This window comes from Schistocerca nitens, unplaced genomic scaffold (genome assembly GCF_023898315.1).
Source record: "Schistocerca nitens isolate TAMUIC-IGC-003100 unplaced genomic scaffold, iqSchNite1.1 HiC_scaffold_376, whole genome shotgun sequence".
Classification (NCBI taxonomy): domain Eukaryota; kingdom Metazoa; phylum Arthropoda; class Insecta; order Orthoptera; family Acrididae; genus Schistocerca; species Schistocerca nitens.
Genome location: NW_026045910.1, coordinates 1,289,564 through 1,307,335, shown reverse-complemented (window position 1 = coordinate 1,307,335; position 17,772 = coordinate 1,289,564). Strand labels below are relative to the sequence as shown.

Here is a 17,772-nt window from a genome sequence, read left to right as displayed (position 1 = left end):
TCATATATCTCACCTTACGTAGTCTAAAATGTTCCTCTTTTTATGATGTGGGCTTGCCTCATGAAAGCTTTTTAATATTGAAGTTATTATAAGCTGTTACTATGATCTACAAGGTGTTTAACATTGAGTGATGCTAGATCACACAAAGACGACGATTTTTTTTTTTCATTACGGAATATATATGAGGTGTGATCAAAAAGTATAGGGAATTTTTTATTTCACAGGCTTTATACACTCAATTTTCAAAATATGTTTTACCTTGCTGGTACACATGTTCCTGATGTATGCTTGTATTTTCAACTGTTTTGAATACTCTGTTCATTACTGACAGTCAAAAAATTTGTGTGTGTTTTGGAGTGCTCCATTAATTTTTACTTCAGAAAAAGATGGATCAAACAATATTCATTAAATTTTGCTTGAAAAATGGAATAAAGTGCAGCACCACATTTGAAATGTTGACTGTGGGTTTTGGTGAATCTACTATCAGTAAGACGAGAATTTATGAGTGGTATAAATGTTTCAAAGAGGGTTGAGAAGATGTTGGAGATGATAACTGCCCTGGTGCCCTACCACTTTAATTACTGATGGCAAGATGGAAGAAGTAAAGAAAATGGTTCTGGAAAATCCCTGAATCTCAATCAAAGAGGTTGGTAGTGATGTCGGCATATTCTTTGGCTCATGCCAAGCAATTTTTTTTTTATTTTTATTTTTTTTATGTTTTGGGGATGAAGTACGTAGCAGCATAGTTTTTTTCCTATATTGTTGAATTTCGACCAAAAGTGACTTCAGTCAGGAATTGCTGAATGAAGTCGACAACAAACCGTAACTTCTAAAGAAGATTGTAAGGGGTGATGAAACATGGGTTTACGGGTGTGATGTATAAACCAAGGTATAACGATCCCAGTGGAAACTACCTGAAGGTCCAAGACCGAAAAAAAATTTGACGAGTTCAGTCACATGTGATGGTCCTTCTCACTGTATTCTTTGATTACAATGGGACAGTGCATCATGTATTCCTGCCTTATATTATACGGTCAATAACAAACATTGCCTGGAAGTTAGGCACCATTTCCGTGAAGCAGCCCAAAGAAAATGACAAGAACTGTGGAAAAACTACTCTTGGAAATTGCATCATGATAATGCTTCTGTTCACACTTCAATGCTTGTTCATGATTTTTGTGGCCAAAAAAAAAAAAAAAAAAAAAAAAAAAAAAAAAAAAAAAAAAAAAAAAAAAAAAAAAAACAACCATTATGTTGCCTCAGCCTCTGTATCTTCTTTCTATTCTTGAGGCTGGAGAGAACCACAAAAGGCCATCATTTTGCCACCACTGATGAGATAAAAACAGAATCACTGAAGGAATTCAAACCATAACGAAAAGTGAGTTCCACAACCGCTTCCAAGGCCGGAAAAAGTGTTGGTACAAATGTATTATATTTAAGGGGGACAAAGTTGATGTTCATGAATAAATACAGATTCTTTATGACAAGCAAAAATTTCCATTACTTTCTGATCACATTTCATATATTTTGTCCACTCTTTACGAGTTATGCGCACGGTCATGATGGGCACCACCATCTAGCAACCCGCTGCACAGCTCCTAGTGAGATTGTTATTCTGGGAAGTCATACCAGTTCCAGCAATCAGTTTGTGTTGTAATACTTTCACCAGACTGCATCTTAACAGTGCTGCATCCAGCTTGCATTCTTGTAATACTTTACCTTCAGTGTATATCATCTTACTAGTCCTGAATTCAGGTTTTCTTGCTGTTAGTAACAGCAAGTAAGGATTTGATGAGCTCACTGACTTGATTGTGTGTTACAGTGAGATGAGGGGAAATGAAAGACCAGTTCTTTGTATCTATGAAAATCGGTTCCCTAACAGAAGACACCCACAACACAGTACCTTTGCAGAAATTCATGGACACACATGAGAAAAAGGGGATTCACATTCTAAACATGTTGGTGCTGGTAGATGTGATGTGAAAATGCCAGAACTTGAGGGTGAAGCGAACTATAAATATATCAATCAATCTTCAAGTGGTATATGTGCTACAGCCCATTCTATGGGACTACAACCTACAGATGTACCATCTTCAAATTGTGTAGGTTTTACAACCAGCTGATTAACCACATCCTACATAGTCTGTGCAGTGGTTTGTACACCAGATGATGTTGCCTTCCACACATGTTTTATTTACAGATGACGCCTCCTTTATGTTATTTTAACAGCAAGAACAGCCACATCTGGGGTGACGAGAACTCGAACGTGGTTGGTGTTAGGTCACACCAATAAAGGTTCTCCATAAACGTAAAGGTAAGAATTGGGAATAATCATCTTTTAGATCCTGTAATACTGCCACCTATGTTAACTGGAGCCCTTACTTACAGTTCCTGCAGACCACACTTCCAGTATTGCTGGACAATCTACCTCTTGCTGCACCTAGAGCCTTCTGGTAATAGCATAATGGAGTCCCAGCACATTTCAGTGTTGATGCGTGAGCACAGCTAACAGTTGATTTTGGGAAACATTTGATAAGTCGAGGAAGAGCTGCTGAGTGGCTGAAACATTCACCTGACTTGATTATTTTCTTTGAGCGCATGTAAAGAGTACAGATTATGTTACTCAAACAGCCACTAGAACTGAGCTGATAGTTCAAATCACTGATGCATTCCAACAAATCTGACAGGACCATGACAAGCTCTCCAGAGCTGGACAGGCACTGATACAAAGGTATGCAGTTTGTATTGAGGTGAAAGATAGCTTGCTTGAACCATTCATATAAATTATTGCCAGAACATGCCTAATAATAACAATAAACAGTAATTTTTGTACAACTGTAGTTAATCATTATTATAACCTTAAGGACACATTTAAAACTATAAGTTCGTTAACAACTAATTATCCTCTTTGTGTAACCTATCATTTCTCGAAGTTTGATGCTGATGTCCTAAAACACTCTCTACACAGTTTACATATTATACAGAATGCTGTTAAATTTTTTAAACACAAGGAGGGGAATTTACTGTCATGAATTGCTTGCAAAGAATTTGAATAAATACTATGCACTTGCCAATATACACTACCTGACAAAAAAAGAATGAAGCACCCAGAAGGGGAGGATGAAACAAAATATTGTTATTGTTATTTGCATCAATGGAAAATCCAGGATGGATTACAAAAATATTACGAAAAGGAAAGGCACAACAGACTGTCAGAAAGCGAGCATTCAACCAACAAGGCCTTTGTTGGAAATCGACAATACACACACAAACACAACACAACCCCCCCCCTCTCTCTCTCCCCCTCTCTCTCTCTCTCTCTCTCTCTCTCACACACACACTCACACACACACACACACACACACACACACACAGACACACACACACAGACACACACACAACTGGAGACCATGATCGCGCGCGCGCGCGTGTGTGTGTGTGTGTGTGTGTGTGTGTGTGTGTGTGTGTGTGTGTGTGTGTGTGTGTGTGTTTTCCTGATGAAGACTTGTTGGTCGAAAGCTCACTTTCTGTCAGTCTTTTTGTTGTGCCTATCTGTGACTCAGCATCTTCGCTGTATGGTGAGTAGCAACTATCCTTTTCATAATATTGTTATTGTTATTTTGGTGATTACAAAATCAAGTAAAATTTACAATGGACTTGTCAGTATGAGCCCTCTTGCTAGTATGACATTGCACCTTCTGTGGCCTGCAGACAATGGTCCTTATTTGGTTGGGAAGGATGTCATAAAGCTATTGTATCTTCTTCTGTGGCAAGAGCCAACACGTAACTGTTGTGACTGGTCCTTGATATTCTGGATACAGACACTGGTGTGGAGATGACTTCTGTGGTGGCCTCACATGTTCTGTTGAAGACAAATTTGGGAATCTTGCTGGCCATGGGAGTACCTTAAAACCATACAGACAGTTCATGGAGACATGTGTATTGTGTGGACGAACACTGTCCTACTGGAAAATGGCACCACAATACTGTCACAGCTCATGAACATATGAGGATGTGGGACATCTGTGCTGTACCACTGTGCCTCCAAAGTTCCCTTAATCACTAACAGCTGTGACCTGAATTCAAATCCGATGGGTCCTTGCACCATGACACCAAGAGTAACATCATTGTATGGGACCCCACCTCAGGTAGCCACCACACTCACCAGCGATGTTCATTCGAAGTACTGCAAAACCGCGAGCCACTGATGAAAACAATATGATGCCATTCATCAGCAGTCCATGCTTCCTGCTCGTAGAACCACTCTGTGTGTTAATGGCGGCCCATGTATGGTTCAGTAACTCCCTAGTCCACCTGCTGCTAGCCTCCAAACAATGGCTCAGGGTGAAGTAGAATGTTGCAGGGAGTCTATTACTTGTACTCAAACAGTCAGATGGTAGGCGCAGATGCGAAGGGGTTACGATACGCTTAGTGCAAAATACAGCAATCCTCCCCTGTGTTTCTCACATGTAGTTGAGCGAAACCTTGCTGATAGTACATCTGCCCTCACATACCCGTGCAGTCCAGTATCAGCCAACAGTTACATTCAAATGCTTCACATATTTGGATACTGCAGGATTCAACCAGATGGCCAAATGGAGAACCACAATGAAGCCCCTTCTGGTCTCTCCCAGATGATGATAATGCTGCCCTTGAAGAGTAGGCATCATCACCATGTCCTTTATAATGATCACCCAACATCAAACCTATTATATACCCAACCAGTCCTGGTAACACCACTAAGCGCAACCAACACTATGGCACTGTGTTGGTCATTTTACACTGCAGAGGAATATAACTTTAATAATTTACATACCCATAGGTGGTGTGTACATGTTGGAAATTACACTGACATTTGACCATGTCTTCCACATGCTTCACTCTTTTTGTCAAGCAGTGTAGAATGATTGAAAATTTGCCTCGTGTTATTAACTACTTTTGTAATTGTGCACTATCCTCCGTTATGCATATGTAATACTTGATATTAAAATTAAACAATGGAAAATCCAGGAGGGAAAGTAAAAATACCAGAGAAGGAAAGTTGCTACTCACCATATAGCGGAGATGCTGAGTCGCGACAGGCACAATAAAAACTTAAATCCTGGATTTTCCATTGTTTGATGTTTGCCTGACGGCTTTTCTTTGATGCTAACCCTGTGCTGTTTTCCTTTGTAACTACTTTCTTTTGCATCGCTATACTCAATGTCCAACCTTCTTTTTTTTCTTTCCTGTTTTTCTCTTGTTGCCTTACGAACCGCTCTGCACGCTCTACTTATGAGCTACACTGTATCAACTGACTCGGCCGTGTGCAACAGACGGACTCAAGACCACGCTGATTGTTGGTGCAGCATCTTATGTCCCACATTACTGCCGCCGATATAATTAAGCCTATACCTTCAAACTGATCATGCTCCATGTGTTAGTTTCCATATTTTTGCTTGTTATCTCCCGCACTTTTCCAGTGCCACATGATCTTACATCTCTAAGTATGAACCCCCCCCCCCCACACACACACACACTTTCTCCATTCTACCCTGTTCGCACCCTCTAAATCCACCTCATCCAGTCACATCTGCCGTCCCCCTTCTTTGCGCTTATCCGCCTCAAACCTGCTAACCACAGTAATATACATATATTTAGTAATGATTAGTTATTCTCTACTTTGACCTTTGTGACTTCTCGCCAATTTTAGTGAGTTTTCGGCTTCCACTATTGTCGTCTTCCTCAGACTGCATCACTTTTTTTCCCCCCTGTGCATCCATTACGCCCTTTTCATACTTTTCACATGTATTTGGGTGTATTTGTGCATAATTTTTCAGACATAATTCTATTTTCTTAGATATTTTTTCGCATTTTTGCACCACCATGGATCCTTGCTCCATCCATCTGCATCAATACAGAAAAGTTCCCTTATCCCTAGCCAGATCCATCCCACATACTGTTCCTGTGTTGTTGCTTGGCTCATGAAATCCCCCCAAATGGGCATACCATCAAATTACCCATCTATGGTGGCCACCCCTCCTTCCACAATGACCTCCACCTGTTCAGATTCCGCCAATCCTTAGCCCTCACCAACATAGTCCTGCAAAACCATATCAACCAAGCCCAATCCTCCTTGCAGTACCTTCTCTCCATCTACAAAATTCTCCTGCTATGTAATACCAAATTCCTGGAACCTATAACACACATTGAAACTCTTGCCCTGCAGGAACTAGAGCAACATGCACAACACCACCTCAAAAAGCTCTCCATCCTGCTCACTTCCTACTCCCGCCTCGGAGTACCACTGTCCTCCACTTCTACAACAACCTCCATACCTCCCCCAAGCCCCCTCATAGCTGACAAAGCCTGTCTCGCAGACCTACTACACTTACCCCACCCTCCTAAACTCCCTCCCACCATCACACAGAACCCAAAACCTAAACAGACCTGCAACACAGTCATGAACCTCTCCTCCAGAAGCCTTAGTCCCACAGAAATATCAATCCTTTCCAAAGGCCTCACCTTTTGCCCCACTCCCAATTTCAACCACGCAGGACTAGTTAAAGACCTTCTCTCCTTCTCCCGGTCCCTACACTGGAAACATTTTTTCACCACCAACCCGACCAATCAGACTCAACCACAGACCAATATTGAACCCTGCCTATCTCAGTTCACTCCTCCATCCAACTGTGATCCACCCCCACTGCCTCCAAACCACCCCCTGTTAACTTTCCAGATTTTCTTATCCTCGAACCTTGCCTCACCATCATTCCCCAAATCCCTCAACATGCATATTAACCTTACATCCGCAGACAAAACCGCAGTCCACCATCTAAAAACTGATCCCAATCTTATAATCCTAACAACAGACAAAGGCTCCACCAATGTTGTTTTGAAACGCAAGGATTATGTGGCAGAAGGATTCTGTCAGTTGTCAGATACTTCCAGCTACAAACCATGCCACAGTGATTACATTCCAGCAATCCAGCAGGATCTCCAGTCACTACTCAAATCCTTAGGCCCATCCCAGAACCTCTCCCCAGAGTCCATCTCTCTACTTACCCCTACCACTCCCCGCACTCCCACCTTCTACATGCTTCTTAAAGTCCATAAACCCAACCACTCAGGATGCCCCATTGTGGCCAGTTACTGTGCCCCACTGAGAGAATTGCTGCTCTTGTAGACCAACACCTTCAACCTATTACCCAGAACCTATCATCCTATATAAAAGATACCAACCATTTCCTCCACCGACTCTCCACAGTTTCTTTCCCTTTACCACACGGTGCCCTGCTTGTCACTATTGATGCCACCTCCCTATACACTAACATCCCTGATGCCCATACCCTTACTGCTATCGAACACTACCTTTTCAGATGCCCTATGGGTTCCAAACCAACAACCTCCTTCCTAGTCTCCATGACCAACTACATCCTCACCCACAATTACTTCTCCTTTGAAGACATTACCTACAAACAAATCCATGGTACGGCCATGGGCACCCGCATGGCACCATCCTATGCTAACCTATTCATGGGCCATCTAGAGGAATCCTTCCTAAAAACCCAGAATCCTAAATCCCTCACCTGGTTAAGATTCTTTGATGACATCTTTGCTATCTGGATTGAAAGTGAGGACACCTTATTCACATTCCTCCAGAACCTCAACAACTTCTCCCCCATTTGCTTCACCTGGTCCCACTCAACCCAACAAGCCACCTTCCTAGATGTTGACCTCCACCTCAGAGATGGCTACATCAGTACATCCGTCCATATCAGACCTACTAACCACCAGCAATACCACCACTTCGACAGCTGCCATCCATCCCATACCAAGAAGTCCTTTCCGTAGAGCCTAGCCACCCATTGTCGTCGCATCTGCAGTGACGAGCAGTCCTTCTCTAAATATACTGAGGGTCTCACTGAAGCCTTCATTGACTGTAATTATCCCCCCAACCTTGTACAAAAACAATTCTCTTGTGCCTTATCTTTCCAGTCTCCCACCACCTCCCAAAGTCCCACAGTCCGGCCGCAGACGAGCATTCCCCTCATAACTCAGTACCATCTGGGACCGGAGCAATTAAATTACATTCTCCGCCAGGGTTTCGATTACCTCTGGTCGTTCCCTGAAACGAGAAATGCCCCGTCCCCTATCCTTCCCACCCCTCCTACTGTGGTATCCCACTGTCCACCAAACCTACACAATATATTCGTCCATCCCTACACAACTCCTGCTATCATTCCCTTAACTCATGGCTCATATCCCTGTAATAGACCTAGATGCAAGAATTGTCCCATACATCCTCCTACCACCACCTACTCCAGTCCGGTCACTAACATCACCTATCCCATCAAAGGCAGGGCTACCTGTGAAAACAGTCATGTGATTTACAAGCTAAGCTGCAACCACTGTGTTGCATTCTATGTAGGCATGACAACCAACAAGCTGTCTGTCCACATGAATGGCCACCGACAAACTCTGGCCAAGAAACAAGTGAACCACCCTGTTGCTGAACATGGTGCCAAACATGACATCCCTCATCTCCATGACTGCTTCACAGCCTGTGCCATGTGGATCCTTCCCACCAACACCAGATTTTCTGAATTGTGCTGGTGGAAACTTTCCACATCCTACATTCCCGCAACCATCCTGCCCTCAACCTTCATTAGTCACTGTCCTCACCCCTCCAGCCCCCTCCCTGTTCCCATTCCAGCACTTACACTGTCATCATTTCACCGCCACACCCAGTGTTTTAATTCTGTTATATTTCTCTCCTTTTCGATACTTACAACCCCCTCCTCTCCTACCCTCCGTCTAAACTGCAACACTTCACTGTCCACCACTCCCATCATACTATCCCTCCCCCTCCCTGCCCCAGCCTCCTCCCTACCCCCACCCAGTCGCCACTCCCATCATGCACTGGTGCTGCTGCTCGCAGTGTAGTTTCAGCTTTCTGAGACTGCAGACGTGTGTGAAAGTTGCGCGCGTGTGTGTGTGTGTGTGTGTGTGTGTATGTGTGTATGTGTGTCTACTGCTGACAAAGGCCGTAATGGCCGAAAGCTATGATTGTGTGAATCTTTTTATTGTGCCTATCGTGACTCAGCATCTCCGCTATACGGTGAGTAGTAAATTTCCTTCTCTGGTATTGAAATTAAAATTAGATGGATATAAAATAGTACTGTTTGAAGAGAGTGATGGTAGATGAATGATTAACTTTATGTATGAAGTGCATAGATGAATCTGATGAAACTAATACTGACACAATACATAAATGTGAAAGACATTGAAAAATGGTTTTTTGTTTCAAACACAGGTCACATGCAGTGGTTATCATTTTGCTTTTTCATAACACTTTGATGTTTGTCCTCCAAAAGTTTACAAGGTTGCCACAAGTTTCCCCAAATGAAATTCCCTGATCTCCAGACATGTTTTAGCATTTTTGCCTGACACATTTTCAGATATCAAGGGTAAGTTAAGGCATAAGTTGACAATCAGTTTTTACAAACAAGGAAGTATCTAAAAAAAACTTGCACGCAAAGGGTGTTTCCTGATGTGAGCAAAAATCTGAAGTACTAACACCAATATCTTTTGTAATGAACTGTTTTTAGATGGAGAAAGCAAGCCAAATGGTATGATTGTTTCATTAAGACCACTGACGTTATTTTGTTTCAATAAAATGAAACACATCTGGTGACAAAAATATGCACTTTCTTGAAGTTGCCAGACAGATTTAAAATACCTTCACTGATTTCAGAAATAACCTCAGAAAAAAGTATGCGTTGAGAAAGAAATGTACAAGGCGGGAAAGATTTACGTAAACCAACACTGTAGGTGACCGCCAATAAAATGTTGGTTCTACTTTGGTTTTTACTGTCTATTATTACCCACTGTGTTATGTCTGTTATTTTATGATTTTTCTTTCAAGAAATACATGACTACATAGCATACAAACCGCCAGCGACTGACACAATTTTCTTCTTCTCATCGTCCATACTTTCTAAAATGTTTTTAAGTGCCAAAATGTACTAGAACAAATAAAATGTCTGTAAAACACTACACAGTACAATGTACTTGTGGCGAGATGGTCGCAATTTCTGAAATCCCATTGCCTACAGCCTCTGGCCTACTGAGGAGCACCACAGTCCTGAATCCATGGATAAACCATGAAAATCCGCTGCATTACGCCACACACAAACAGATTCGGCCTGCAGGCAGATGGTGAGACTAGATCTGACGGGCAGGGCCTGCACATTAGTGGGAACTGAATGGCTTCAGATCGGCATGCCCAAGCCATTACAGATACCCGCAGAAAGAGACCGCGTTTTTGGCCCGTCGTGGAACCCTGAGAATCAATAATGATGAGGATAGGTAGCAAGTCACTGTAAAGATGATTGCTGAGCCACAGGCAGGCATGTAGAAAAGACAATCACACTCTCACAACTACATTTTCAGCCATAGCTTTTGTCAGCCACTGTGTATACAGCCTCTGAGAACCAGATCCAAACAACCATCCCTCACACCTCCCTGCCTCTCGTCGGCAGCTGCTAGGCTAGCGGCAAGAAGTGGTGGCAGCACTGACAGCAAGCTGAGGGGAGCGGTAGGAAGTGAAGAAGCAGTAGTAATGAGGGAGTAGGGAAATGGCGCATGTACTCAGCTACACACCTCAGTAAACTAACCATTTCATCTACTGAGACAAAAACAAGATTTTTCCAGTGGTACCTCCCCCCCCTCCCCCTTTCAAGTTTCCCTGTCATTTGAAATTCCCTGATTTCCAGAATCTGTGGCAACCCTGGTTTAGTTCTTGACATGCAACTTAAAAACAATTGGGGTGGATTTTATTAATATCAGAAAAACTGAAGAGTTTTTCATAAGATTGTGTGCCATATCCTACCCCTAGAACAATGAAACTTCCCTGTCTGCAAATATAAGAAAGGAACTGAGTTTTAACAAAAGTTTGTAAGCGATATTGTTACTTTATGAAGTACTTTACATTGTATAAACCATATGTTCAAAACCATAACTTTTTGTGTAAAAATAAACGTAACAGTAAGAAAGTATGTATTCTAATGTACTACTCTGCACACCTCCAAACCAAAGGACGTATCAGACAGACAGGAGAAGAAAGAATGAATTCAGTTTTAAACAGGTCAATCACTTTCTTAATTTACAAACTGTGTTGGCAGTAAAGATGCCTAATGAAATCTATCAAAGAGGTATAAAGCAAAAGGAACAACTGTGACAAATTAATTATAGTTTGACAACATTTGATGAAACCTGCTTGTTTTGATTATGTAATTACAGTGTTTATAATGTTCTTACATTATAGGTTTGAGAAGAAATTCAGGGACAATTTTAATGGCATCAAGATGGCAGTGCTCAAGCCAGAATACCATTGTAGCCATCTGACAACAAGCATGGCCAATACTAAGCATGTCTGGATCCTCCAGAGCAGGACCAAGAGCTGAAACAGAAGAACACACGTAAAACTGCTTCATTCTTTTGACAATTACCCTCACATAAATTTATTGCTTTTCACTTACCTTGGCTTCTAGGGAGCTGAGGTAACTGACATCCTTCAAGCACATGTAAAGTGCAATGGACCAAAGCACTGACAGCAGAGGCAACCCAACTGCCATGTTGAGTCTGGCCCAACACTGCTGAAAGGTTGGTATCTTGTATCACAGAAGCAGCACATTTTAAAGAGGCCTCCAGGTGTTGGGGCAAGATGAAACTTCTTCCAGCCTTTGTAGTAATCAGCCAATTAATAGCCTGTAAAACAATTACACTGACACATAGTATACCATATTTACCTGAGAACGAGATCCCCACCCCCACACACACATTTTTTATTTATTTATTTATTTATTTTTTAATTTTTTAAGGGGCTCCTAGGGAAAAAATTATTCTTAACATGTTTTGAATAATGAAAATTACAAACTGTTTTACTGATATGACTTATACGACTAAAGAAGTTAACATTACAGTTGTTCTAGGCTTATGGCATTTGTGAATTGCTTGCATTTTGACAATACAATGAGATATAAAATAAATAAAAAGAAATGGTTTGCATTAATTTATATCTTTACTTCCTTTTTTGCTTAGTATCTCTGCCTGTGGTATCACCATTTTTAGTCATTGTCATGATTACCTGAGATGACAGTTTTACCTAATCAAATGTGAGGCGAGAAAAGAGGCAGTGAATTTACATGTTTGAGCCACAATAAAAGTTATAATCTCTACTGTCACAAATACAGGGTGTTTGAAAAAGAGCTCCCTAGTTTTAAGTATAAATTTAATGGGGAAATTAATTAATAATTACATCAATGAGTACATATCATGAAAGAGAATTCCTTCAAGTTTTATTTAATGTTAGTAGATGTCAACGTGGAATCCATTTGTTGTCCTGCACTCGTCAAGATGGTATTCCTCTTCTCGCCATGTATTCACCTTCAGGTGTAACTGTCCCAACCGCTGTGATGATTCTTTCCTGTAAATGATTGATGTGTCTGATCATTTCACTCCACACAGCATTTTTTATGTGGCTCCAAAAGAAAAAGTCCAGTGAGGTTAAGTGTTGGCTTTGTGGTGGCCAAGGTATTGGGCCAGCCCTGCCTATCCACCTTCCTGGAAAGCAAGTGACAAGAGCTGCATGCACATGGTTACTGTAATGAGATGGGGTGCCATCTTGTTGGAAAAACACAAGCCCCTTTTCCACCTCAATATCGTCCATTTGGGGAAAGACATACTCTGTCAACATGTCACTGTTAACGTCCCCGCTTATTGTTTTTTCTACAAAAATGAAAGGATTAATCGCACAATCTTCCATCAAACCACACCAGACATTAACTTTCAGAGATTATGTTGATTCTGAATAACTTCATGTGGATGCTTTGCCCCCCAAATTTTGCAGTTATGACGATTAACTGTTCCACTGACATGAAATGTAGCCTCATCAGAAAAGAGAATTGTTTTTAAAAAATTAACATCATCATCATCAATTCAGTGTAGAAAGTCAACAGCAAACTCATATCTTTTGTTTTATCAGTAGGTTTTATTTCATGTAACAGTTGCAATTTGTAGGCGCACAACTTGTCTTTTACACACATCATCATACACAGTACGTTTAGGCATGCCTAATTGTAGACTACATCTGGCGAATGACTTTTTCAGGCTCCGACCACACAAATCACGGATCTGTTCAACAACATCATCAAAAGTTCTCAGTCCACCTGGTGATTTTGCTTTTAAAACACTATCAGTTTCCTTGAAAGACTTTAGCCCATGATGGATAGTTTTTGCTGTAGGTGATTCACCACCATACTGACACCTAAAATTACATTGCACAGTTATAACTGACTCAGTTTTCACAAGCCAAATAACACACTGTGCTTTCTGTTGCGGAGTACACATTGTAGCCGAGTTGCACTGCACTGCACGCAGGCCTGGACTGCAGGGGAGCCAAACCTGGAGAGTAGATAGTCAAACACCACAAACTAGAATAGTGTATGTCACTTTGTACAGATTCTAGGACATTAAAACTAGGGAGTTCTTTTTCAAACACACTGTACTGTACTGTTTTTTTCTGGATATGTTGCAATTTCCAAAGTTGTGGTTACAGTGGGACCTGTGAACAGGACATGCTAACACAGTTGTTTTTCCCAAATAAATAGTGGATTTCACGTCTCTATTGACATGAGAATGTGATAATATTGCTTCACCTCTTTCTTTCAAACATGCGTGCCAGCAACTTTCTCAATGGATGCATGGAACCAGCAGCTGACAAACCCTCTTCTGTTCCCATCCTATTTCACATGACCATTGAGAACACTGCTGCATTGAACACACAGGTATGCCACTGGTCCATACCTAAATTTTTATCATCTCCAGCAGAAATGTATATTATTGTTGAATATTTCTCCAATTTTGTAGTCAGTTCAGTTCTGACTACAAGTGGATTCAGGCAAACTGCAGTTTGAACCCGGCAGACATTCACAAAAAGTCAAGGTACACTGTATACATTCCAAGGCCCACACCACAGTGAAATTTGCTGCCCTATCATCATTCCCCTATCTACACTCATCCTAGTTCCCTGCCAAGCTGGCATAACTGTTCTCCCTCAAACCCTTCTGAACTCTTCGACCCCTATGTTAATCTATTACGCAAAATAAAAATGTTGACCTCAGCAGCAATAAATTAATCTTTGAATGTAAGAAGACCCTGCCCCCTCCCCCTCAAATGGTGAATTTCACAAAAAAAGCTCTTCGTATGAGGGTAAATATGGTATTTATTCACTATCAAAAAGATGCAAAAATAGCAACATAAATATGTGACAAATTAGGAAACTTAAAGATTCAAGAGTCAATTCTTTTTGCCAATTTTTCCTACCTCTCTCATCTACTAAATTATCCCATTTTACTTTTGGCTGGCCTAAGAAAGCTCATCAGTTTTCTTATCAATATGAACTACTTCCACAGTATCAATTTCTTCTCCATTTCCTACTCATTACACTGAATACACTAAATAATCTGAGTCTAACAGTGCACACACTGCGATCTGGTGCAGTTATGACATCTACAATTTATGCAGTTATCAAATCCATTTAAAGTCTCTGGTAGATTAAAACCAGGTAGTGGGTCAGGGATCAACGTTGGGACATTTGGGAGGTGGGGTACTGCTGGAAGCAAAGCTGTGAGGACAGATCGTGAATCATGCTTGGATTGCTCAGCTGGTAACAGCACTTCCTGCGAAAGGCAGTGCTCCAAGTTAAAGTCCGGGCCCACCAAACAGTTTCAAAATGTCAGAAAATTTCAGGACAGTGCACTTCCTGCTGCAGAGTGAAAGACTGATTCTGGGATTAACAAATGGAGTACTACATATTGATCCCTCTAGAAAGCTCTTTACACACACTATTCCTTATGTAAATACAGTGATTTAAAATTACTGACAAACTTATATTTCAGAATAAATTCTATAACAACAAAAATAATGAATTTTTGACAATATAATGTAACTGGATAGATAAAAAATATCTACTTAGCAAGCAGCGGCAGGACAACACACACACACACACACACACACACACACACACAAAGGTTTAACTTACGTAAGCTTTTGGAGCCAGTGGCTCCTTCTTCTGGCAGAAGAGTTGAAGGGGAAGGAAGAGGGGTGAAGGACAAGGACTGGAGAGGTTTAAAAAAATGGCTACAGTTCAGAAAAGTCACCCAGAACCCATCCAGTAAGTCTCCCCTCGCCTGGGGTTCTGGGTGACTTTTCTGAACTGTACCCATTTTCTTAAACATCTGCAGTTCTTTCCCTTCACATCTCTCCCTTTCCCTTCAACTCTTCTGCCAAAAGAAGGAGCCACTGGCTCCAAAAGCTTGCATAAGTTAAACCTGTATGCATGCATTTATGTACGTGTGTTCTCCTGCCACTGCTTGGTGAGAATGTTTTACTCAGTATTCTCCTTCTCCTTATCAACCAAAATATTTATCCTCGATATACTGCTTCTCTAACTTCAATTCTGAGAACAAATACTCTCTTAAGCACAACTGAATGGTTGACAACTGTAAATATTTTCTTCTGAAGAAAGTATTATTTCAAATTTTTAGTGCATTTCACGTGTCTCATGCTTCATTCTTCTTCTTTTTTTTTTAAGTTTTTAACCTGCAAGAAGCCCTCTATATTTTATTTGTTAGTTTCAATCATGAATTTTCTATTTTGACAGAAACCAGGTCGTCACTAGTATTCGCTCGTTTTTAAAGAATCATATTTCTTATTATACTGTTTTTTCAGTTGGCACATTCTCTAAAGCAAATTTCATAACATATCAAGTGAAATAGTGTTATCACATATAAACTAAATTTATTTAATTTAATATCCTTTTTTTCTTTTTACTCCCCTAATGTTTTACTTTCCCTATTGCATAATAAAAAAGTCATATTTACGTCTCATATAACATCTTACACAGTCTGTCCAGAAAGTTCTGTAACCGATTTCATTCCAGACATACAAACAACGCCAGCATAGTAGCTGCACTGGTAGCTTGAACTGACAACTGAAAATAACAGATATGAATTCAACCGGTCAGGTGTGAGCTGTAAGCAGGCAGTGTTAAGTAGTGGATGTGCAGCCATAATGTATTAATGTTGTGTCACAAATTGGGATCGAGCAGCATCTATAAATAATGTGTTTGAGACATGCTGCACAGCATTCTGAAGAAAAGAAAAACGTGTCCGAAGTTTGTCCCATATATCTCGAGCTCTGAGCAAAAGCAACAACATGTAAACGTCCGCCATGAGTTGATCGACATGAAAAATATAGACAATTATTTTGTAGAAAAAATCATCACAGAAGACTTAACGTCATCAATATGGGCCTACCAAAATGATAAACTGCAGAAATTCACATGAAGAATCTAACACTTTGATGACATAACTGACATTCAATCCAGTATGATGTGTGGGTCAAACAACATCCCAAAGAAGGACCATTCTGGCAGTTTCAAAAGTCTGTATGAACATTCAGAGGATTCCAGACTGATGGAGTATTCTGTAAACACATCTTTTAATTCAAATTTTTTATTATTTTTGAGTAAATAATTTTCAAAAAGCTTCATGTACCATCTGTAAAAAAAAAAACACCTCTTGTGTATCATCAGAACATGTCGTATCTAAAATGTTGGTATCTGGGTTCTTCTTTGACAAATGGAGGCAATTAAAATGAAAGAAATAAACATGCAAAAATAAATAGATGAGTTCATTGTTGATTCAGTGTTAGAATTAACTGAAGCAATAGAACTAACAGCCAATATTCAAATTTTACAGCAGTTGGTAATTTACTAGAGGCAAATAACACTCCAAAACATTCATTTCAGACAACACAACATGAAATAAAAAAGCACAGATGTGTGCAAAATCAATAAAATGGTGAAAGACAAAATAGAAATGTTTTAGAGCTTAAAAGGTATCACCTTTTATTCTTTTACTTTGTTTCATAATTAAAGAATGACACAAAGAAGCAATATGGAATGGGTCAAACTTGAGCTAGTGCATCCAATTCTGGAGTACCGCTCAGGCATTTGAGACTCCTTATAAGGCACACAAAAAAAGACATAAAAGCATTTAGGTGCACAAGGCAGATACCAGGCCAATACAGCCTGCATGAAAGCATAACAGTAATGTTCAGAGGCCTTTAATAGAAATCTTTAGATGAAAGATGATATTGTTGTAATGAAGCCCTTGGAAACAGGTGAGAGTGAATAATATTGGTATTATCTCTCCCCTCCCTCAACTGTAGAATGGCTTGTGAAATATATGTGTAAATGTAGATTAGCAATAAGTGGTTGCTCCTCCTTTCCAACCCCATCCTGATAGTTTTATTCATTACTTTCTCTTTTACCATTGATGGCCCCCCTTGGTAGATAGTTTTTTCTTTATCCTAACTTGTCCAGTATCTACAAAATGTCTGGTTCTGTGACTTTTGCTTAAGCTTTTGTGGGCAAGATGTGTTAAGATGCAGCACTGCACCTTTCCTTAGCTGCTATGGAGGTGTCTAAGAACACTGGCCTGCATTTCCTCACCTGCTAAAGGTTTATTTACTCATTCTACCTTTTTTTTATTTTGTGAGTAGTACAGAATTGCACAGTTGCTGCTTTATGTGTGTGTGCGCGCGCGCGTGCCTGCGCGTTAACATGCCAGATTGTATTTCTGCCCTACTCTCTCAGTAGTTATTCAATGTTTTGGCTGCTTAATGAATGTGTTTCTGAATAGTTGCTGTTGTAGTGTTTGTTGG

The 17,772-nt window shown here is 40.5% G+C and overlaps 1 protein-coding gene across 1 annotated transcript in view; it reads right to left on the bottom strand.

The window, feature by feature from the left end:
* The window catches only part of LOC126229606 (huntingtin-like), a 549,560-nt gene that overhangs the window by 143,431 nt on the left and 388,357 nt on the right, over positions 1-17,772 (bottom strand). Inside the window, exons 37-38 of the mRNA XM_049942347.1 lie at positions 11,523-11,751; positions 11,302-11,443 (exon numbers count right to left, since the gene is read on the bottom strand). Of these exons, the coding sequence (XP_049798304.1) occupies positions 11,302-11,443; positions 11,523-11,751 (371 nt within the window). The remainder of the gene's footprint in view (positions 1-11,301; positions 11,444-11,522; positions 11,752-17,772) is intronic.